Source organism: Siniperca chuatsi, linkage group LG7 (assembly GCF_020085105.1).
Source record: "Siniperca chuatsi isolate FFG_IHB_CAS linkage group LG7, ASM2008510v1, whole genome shotgun sequence".
NCBI lineage: Eukaryota > Metazoa > Chordata > Actinopteri > Centrarchiformes > Sinipercidae > Siniperca > Siniperca chuatsi.
The window spans coordinates 8897174-8905522 of record NC_058048.1 but is presented as its reverse complement, the minus strand read 5'-3'; the positions used below and the strand labels follow the sequence as shown (position 1 = coordinate 8905522).

The 8349-nt window shown below is 40.7% G+C and overlaps 1 protein-coding gene across 2 annotated transcripts; it reads right to left on the bottom strand.

Annotated features, from left to right (window-relative positions):
* Positions 1-136: 136 nt before the first annotated feature.
* Positions 137-8087, bottom strand: tp53i13 (tumor protein p53 inducible protein 13). Of its 2 annotated transcripts, XM_044201403.1 has the most exons (9): positions 7639-8087; positions 7420-7497; positions 7128-7163; positions 6714-6772; positions 6516-6594; positions 5210-5338; positions 3267-3476; positions 1986-3123; positions 137-1682 (listed from the first exon to the last, which is right to left on the bottom strand). In XM_044201403.1, exons 1-9 carry the CDS (start codon positions 7744-7746, stop codon positions 1576-1578), a joined length of 1944 nt encoding a protein of 647 aa, XP_044057338.1. In that variant the 5' UTR covers positions 7747-8087; the 3' UTR covers positions 137-1575. The 2 variants fall into 2 exon arrangements, with proteins under 2 accessions (XP_044057338.1, XP_044057339.1); XM_044201404.1 differs by lacking the exon at positions 6714-6772.
* Positions 8088-8349: the final 262 nt, after the last annotated feature.

Here is an 8349-nt window from a genome sequence, read left to right as displayed (position 1 = left end):
ACAGTTTCAGTCATGACCAAGTAACCAAACCTTTCAGTATTAAGGGAAAAAATGTAACTAGATGATGCTGTTGACATTTCTTAGCAAAGATAAAGAAAAACTGCATCATGCTGAGGTAAATGAATACAACTTGGTATAAGGTGCTTAACAGCTGGATTTATTGCATTGGGTCTAATCACATCAAAAAAATCACAAAACAAGCAATGATTTTATAAACATAAAACTTTGCTTGCATCGTTTTACTTAGTCTGATGCTTTTTGAGCTGGTTCTACACTGAGCCTTTAGTTTCCTAATAAAGACATTCCAGCCACTGGGCAGCAGCTTTTATTTCCATTAACAAGTTCTAGAAAAACAAGTGACAACCTCACAGGAAAAGTATATAGTTACAACATGAGCACTACAACCCACCACAGCATTTAGAATCCATATGAGAAACCATATTACATTTCAGTCTTCAAACAAATAGCCATAATTTCATAGTACATGTGGTTGTAAAATGCATATTTCTTGCTCCCTTCTCAAGATTTGCGTTAGAGCTAAACTGATAAATCAGCCAATATATAGGTATCGGTCAACTAACACAAAATTGCAGTGCAGAAATGCCTAAGACAAGTTTGACGTAATTTACAAGTATGTATATTATGTTATCGGATTTTTTTATATTGGTATCAGCCTCAAAAATCCAGGCATCGGTCCGGCTATAACTGGTCAGATGCTAACATTTGCTTATTGTATAAAAAGAAAACATCCACAACAGCAGTCCACACACTGTAAAGGAATTTAATGTCTTTGTAAATCCTTCAAAATACAGCTATTCACATGTTCGTACCATTTAATGACAACACGACGTTGCTTAGAACAGCAACTTACACATTCACATACTAAACCTTCACAGGTAAAAGCAACATATTACTATAAAACTACTGCCTATAGACTGTGTGATGTGCAAGAGAGTATGATCAGACAAATGTATTGTAAGTCATACAAATATATAAAATTTGTGGGTCACTAAATAAAACCTGAGGGCTTCTCTTTGATGTAATGTTTATGGGGATGCCCTGAGTGCTCAAGGGACTGATCCAGAACCACATGACTGATGAAAGTTGTGTAAGCTTACAACAATATACAGTAGCTTCTTTTGTTAATATTCTTTGATGGATGTTATTTGGGGAATGTACTTTTGGACTACTGAATGTCAAATCTATGACATACGCAATTTATTAAGAAATCGCTGTTCATCATACAATGCTCATTTTGGATGGTCAAAAAAATTTTGTCCTCCATTCCATTGCCTCCTTCACAAGAAGACATGAGATACATACTGATATGACACATCCAACCTACTGTATGCTGTATAAAGGTGTATAGATGGTATGATTATTAGGAATGCTGCCCTAATATTGAGTTGCACCCATTTTGCACAACCCAGGTCTAATTTGTTCACATAGTCTATTTCATGGACAGACAAGCTGTTGCCAATAGTGTGGGGACACAAAGTCCACTCTTCCCCTCCTCTACATGCAGTGACACTTGGGTGCATTCTTGACATTCTTGGGGATGTTTCCTTCATTTTTCTATGGATGTTCATCTGAGCTGGAGGAGCTGGGCAGAAGAACGCACTCCTGTCTTCTGCCCCTTTTCCGCCTCCTCTTTGCAATTAGTAGCCTCCTGCTGATCACATCTACAGGACACACACACACACACACACACACACACACACACACACAGATAAACATTAATTAAACTGCTTAAGAATATAAACAAAGGCACCTTGTTACCTCCACTTAAGAGGTTATGTTTATGGTTCTGTCTGTCTGTGTTAATTAGCAGGATCTCTTAAAACCTACTTGAAATACCTCACTGGCATTAGGTGCACAGACATATGCCAAGAAAGAACTGATTACTTAACATCAAACTAGTTCACAGGATTGGTCAGAGGATTAAAACAGCTCTCTGGTGACTGAATGTTCTGTGGTCCACCTACCTGCCACACTGTCATAGTCCTGCTGTGGGTCGTGCCAGTAAAGACTGGGCATGGTCCTCCAGTGGCGGTACAGGCGCGTGTGAAGCACTGACAGGGTCAGGAGAACCAGCAGGAAGCCCAGTGCTGCTGCTGCCCACACCGCTTCGTCTGTCCTGGGCGTCCTCGGCAACCCCTTACTCACAACAGCGGCTCGGGCCTCGGCCCCTGAGTCATTGTTGCATTCACAGTGTTCGCCTTCTTTGCAGCCATCGCAGTCTTGGCTGTTGGGCAGGTAACTGGCTGGCTGTGGGTGCTGTGGCTGGGGCGGAGGCACCAATTGGGATTTGGAAACAGATTCAAAGCCGGTCTTTTCACTTTTGTAGTGAGAGTGTGTGTCACTGTGTGTTTGTTTCAACTCTCTCTCTTTAACATCTACTACTTCATTATCCTTCATCATGCCATCTGCTGTCTTGTCTTTATCAGAGTGTTTCTCTTTGAAGTCCTTCTCTTTCATGCTGTGTTTAACAGAGTCTTTATCTCTCTGTTTGGATGAGTCTGCAGCTTCATCTTTTGAACTAAGGGCCAGGGCGTCAGGCCTGGCAGTATGGTTATCTTCACTGTTCATGCCATCTGCAAGAACATCCAACCCAGCAGAGAGGTTCGGGTTTCTGAAGGCAGTATCTTTAGGACTGGGCTGCTGTGCTGCTGTCTGTAGTCTTAGCCTGCTCTTCTGAGACTCAGGAGTCTCAGACATATTTGACCTCAAAGAAATTGTGGGAATGGGTATAAGGCCCTGATTTATATTTTGGATCTTAGACTGAGAAGGAGCTTCCCTTGGACCAGGAGGATCTGAGAGAGTCCTGTTCCCTGGATGAGAATCTGCTGATGGTCCGGGCGTGCTGTTGTTGTTCTGGGCGTCCCCTGTCCTGTTGAGGGTGGTTCTGTTGCTCTGGTTAGACAGAAAACTGGACACATGCGTTATTGTGTTTTCTCTCTCGTCCCCCTGTTTTTCTGCAATGGCAGCTCTTATCTGCCTGCTTTTACCTTCCTCTTTAATTTGTTTCAAGCTTTTCTTCTTCATGTCAGACTCTAGCTCTGCCTCCATCGCTCCATTCAGCAGAGAGGAGATGGTCAGCTCACAGCATCGCCTCAGAGCCTCCTGGGGATTTACAGTAACAGCTACTTAGAGACATCTCAAAAGACTACTGAAATGACTCTTCGATGCTGCTTTTATTGCAGCGCATGCAATATCAACCATGTATATAAACTAAATTGACAAAGTCATCAGTGAAGTCTCCTAACCTTCATTTTTGCTGAGTGTTCCCCTGGATGTGCATGTTGCTGCCGGTGCTGCTCAGATGACCAGGTTAACAGCAGGTTGTATTTCCTGCTCTGGCTCACACCACCAAACTTTTTTCTTGTGGATGTTGTGGTCTCCAGCCAATCACAGACATCTAAAGAGGCCACGGTGAACAGCTCCAAGGTGCGACCCCAGGACACTAAGGCTATTGGCTGAACACAGAGCAAACAGTGAACATACACTCACTCCCTTTCTTCCACAGGGTGAAACTCACCTTTTGGTACACTAATAGGCTGTAATAGCTCTCTAATTCCTTGCCCTGTCCTCAGCTAGCTGGATGCAACACTGTAATGTCGTTAACAAGGACCAACAACAATCAACAATGAAAATTACTCAAAAAGTTTTGTAAAACTGTAATAAACTGCAATTTAGAATAAATTACTAACTCTTTAAAATCACTCCTAGGTATTTGTAATGGCTGATTTTTGTGTCATTATGAAAAAACTGTAATGCTGCTGTTATGAAAATTAAAGGTGGGGTATGCGATTCTAATCCAATACACATCTTTTTGTCAAATTCATATAATATCTCCTCGCGGTCCACTAGCTGTCCGTTCTGTGTGTGCGCTGAAAAAAGCGGCAGGGCTGGTGTTTGTACACAACCCTGGCTCTGTAAATGGGAAATAAACAAAGTGGCTCAGACCGAGCCACACAACACTATTCCAGCCATGATGTGTGTGTCAGGTAACGTTAAATGACTTACCCACGGACATTCAGCTTACTCTCTAGTTTGCCAAGTCATGGTGTTGTTGTGATGTTAGCTATAGTAGCAGGAGAGTTGTGAGTATCGCTGTCTGGAGCTGCTGTGCTGGCTCTGGGAAAGCGTCTCGTCCTCTCTGGCTGTTAGCTTCGCAGCAGCAACTGTAGCAACAGTTTGCTAACCCACAACCTAGCTAACGTTAGTTATATTACTTGCTGTGTTGTTGTTCGCTCTATTTCATGGTATTTGTCATGGTATTGGATTTCTCCAGAATCGCACAACCCACCTTTAATAGAGCTAATGTTGAGGCTATTTAACAAGCTTGGTTGAAACACTAGAACTGGCCTGTGTAGGATCAAAACATGTTTCAGACAGAATCGGTATAGCACAGTCAAACTTAGCATAAATAGAACCACAAGGGAACATGGGGAAACATGAAAATTAGTATATAGTGTTTTATTTATTAATAAGCATCTTCAGTTGAAAAAATAAAGAAAATCTAAGTACATGATCTTTACCTAAATCAAACCAGGAGATGGGTATAGCGCAGTGTGAAAGCAGATACTCAAAGGGATTATGTAAACCAAAAGAGAAAAAAGGACCATATATTTATATGATCTTTTCCAATATTATCCTATTCTTTAATTTTGGCAAGGCAACATAACTGATTATGTCAAAGTTTTTATGCCAGTGTGTCCTGAGAAACAACTTTCCACATGCCTAAAGTTAAGTTAAGCCTAAAGCCCAACATATAAATCATTTGTTACTTAGCTTGATATCCTCAATATAATGAAAACCTAATCTTTTGTTTTTGTTTAAGATGTGTGTAGTTTTTCCTAATAAATGGTAACAGGGACAAAAAGGCTACCTTGCTGCCTCAAACAGTGGTGTTTAAGTATCTTTCACACTTACATAAAGGTTGTTAAACCCTTAAAAGTGGATTAACAGATATCTGATAGTCCTGACCTTGCTTAGTCACAACCAGATAGGTCTATTTATGAAAGAATGGTATTGAGTTACACCTTCAGTTGTGCTCAGGTGTTAACGTTAACAAAAACATGCATGCAAAGTTCAAACTATTTCAACAGGAAATATGCAGCCTTAAAAGGTAACAGAAATATTGAGGTTCTGCTGTCCCTTACTGCCTTTGGTGGGTTAGAGAACAGCGATAAAGGGTTTGTCTCACCGTGTGTTTATTGAGCTGTGGATGTGGGGTAATGATGTAGTCAGGCAGACAGGAGCGAGCCAGGACAGACAGAAGTTGACGCTCGTGGAGAGGAGCACAGGGATGGTAGAGCAAAACAGTAGCTCCATGCTGGAAATTACACAAAAACACAAACACAAGCATACATGTGACTATCATTGTCCCCATCCTCTGCCACAGGGTTTCCATCGATTTGGTTTTCACCAAAATTTATGACACTATATAACTAAGGCTAAGTGCTTATAATAATGTAAATATTGTATTCCCTCCTTGTCTGTTAATAATGTTTTTCAGCTGACAAAGATTCCTACAGGGAAAATGAAACCAGCTGTGTTCTAAAGTACAGTCTGGCACTATGGTCTACAATGGCCCATTAACAGAAATCCCTGACACGCCATCGCTGATTGTTAAATCCCTGATATTCAAGAAAATCCATGTTCAGTGGCAGTCCCGCTACCAAGGGTCCAAACAGGCAGAATGTGAGTGTTGGCAGACTTTCCTGTAATACTCTTAATATAAGTCGCAAGGACACATTGATTGTGACTCCACAGTTTGATGCATTTCTGGCCAAAACAGATTGCTAGATTGAGAAATAATACAGAAGGGATTGTGGAATAATAGTTGACTCAGAAGAATTGGTCGGCAGTCTATATATTATACTGTCCACAACCAATGAACTCCTCTATGCTTCTATCAACCCCATTCGTCAAAACTATGGCATCTTAAAGAAAATAAACAAGGCATTCTGAGTGATCATCCAAAAATGCACCACAATACCATGTTGATTCTTTACTATGTTGTCACTTCAAATGTTGTGAAGCTGCAGCTTTTACACAATGGGTGGAGCAGAGGAATGGTATTATTAGTTGCATCACCTTTTCTAAATAAAATTAATTTTTGTGTTAAATAGATGTCTATTTAGATATAGGGACTTAGCAACAAAAGTAAGAAGGTAATTTTTCATCTCTCTGTAACTTTAAATTACTCACGGTACATTACAGTATACTACCTAACACACTGAGCATTCCCTTCTGCAGCAACAACCACACGGTATATGTCTAAATGCTCATATGACTGAGTGCTGCATGTGCATACAGATATGTGGGTACTGTGGTCACTGCCTGTGTCTCACTAACTGGAGTTAAACAAATAGTCAGTGTCTTCACCGATGCCCTGAACACAAAGGTCTATTCATTTACTGTACTAAGCAGATGAAGTGATTAAATTGTTATGACAGTGCAGACAGAGGCAGAAGCAGCACCAAGAGATGTGTGATGTTGCGACTTACGTGCAAGTTATTGAGCCACCGTTGAGGAGGACAGTACAAGTACTCTCCACTCTCTGCCCTCACTGGTCTGTACGCTCCACTACAACACACAAACAAATACAGACACACATCTTAATATCCTCAGTAGCTCTTATATACATGAAAAAAATTACATCTGTTGGGAGCATGTGTATTATGTGTCTGTCCAAACAGCCTTACCTGTTGGGAAAGGTATGGTTGTAGGAAATAGATTTATCCATGCAGATCAGCATGGCTGGCTGCAGTGGAAAGAATTTAGGTCAAATTAGATTTTATTGCCCTATTCCTGGGTATAAACACCCAGTCATCACCCAAGACAAACACTAAGTTAGCGGCCGTTCAGTTTTCACCCATTTGTTGTTGACAATTACATAACAAGGACGATGTTTTGGTTAACTCAAACTAAGGCTGCAACTAACACATTTCAATATATCTGCACACACACACACACCCATAAAGCTTTTGGTTCATTTCATGCATTATAGTAAAATTTGTGAGCTTTGATTTTAGGAAATAGCCATGTTACGTTAGTGTTTGAGGGTCAAAGGTTGGGAAAAACTCTCAAATTAAGTGCTTGGTAAAGTGTTTACTCACCTCAGGATCATACACTGTGTCAATACTGGGACATCTCTGTAGATAAGAGAGACAGTGAACACTGGTTAAACCTGATAGAGCAACCTGAACAAGCCAAGTAGTTGTAAGAGCTGATTTACCTGTACCGGCAGTACCAGATATACAGGGTTTACCACAACAATTACTCTCCTATGACTGCTGAAACTCCCTGGCTGTCACCCAGTGTATTGTAACACACCCCACCCATCTGAGCCAGTGAGACTTTGGAGATAATAACACAGATAATGATGAGGTCTGTTGTATTCATAGTTACCTGAGTAGACTCTGACCAAGTAGACACTGGACAGTCCCAATAAACAGCATCTTCAGGCAGGTCCCTGTCCAAAGAGAGCTATCACACACACACACACACACACATACAAGGAAACTGAGTGCATGTTAACGCCTACAATAACTGAACATAACTTACATCTTAAAACACTGGGTGGTACATGCACACCAACAGACATAACAGGTATTATATTGTAGTTACCTTTCCATTGTCACATCCTGGCCACGGAGACTCGCACCGTCCTAAACTGACCCACAGCGCGGCCAGCACAGTCACTGTCAGCGGCGGGGACGTCGTTTGGCTCGGCATTGTGACGACCAGTCAGTCATTCAAGTGTGACCAGACCCACATGTAGCTAGTTTTCATAGCTTCCCTTTGGTCCTCTAGCTACAGAGAGACTGACAAAGAACTGACCCTTCATAATCCCAAAACACAAATTTCCTTTGGCAAAGTACCATGACAGAGGAGGGGTAAGACGTGGGAATGTCGTTTAAAAAGGTAACCGTCCCCAACAATGTCTTCTTTAAGTTAAACTAAAGTTAGCTAGTTACATTACACTAATGAGGAAGGCTCGGAAAAAGGTAACAGAAAGTGTTGTGTACTTCCATAAATACTTCGCCAGTATATGATAATTTACACTATCAAGTTATCTACATTATCGAAAGATAACGTTTTCCTTATAAATTTCAAACTATAACCCTTGTATCATATTGTATCAACATCATTGGCTATGTTAATATAGTATGTATATTAATATATCTTTATTTCTATATCTAATGGGTCAATTGGGTATTCTTTATGTTATCATGTAGTTATGTACGATCCAGTGTTTGTTCTTTTTTCCCCTTTCACTTAAATTGTAATATAAATGTAAATCCTTACTTTTATTTTGAGAATAAAATCCCATTTCCG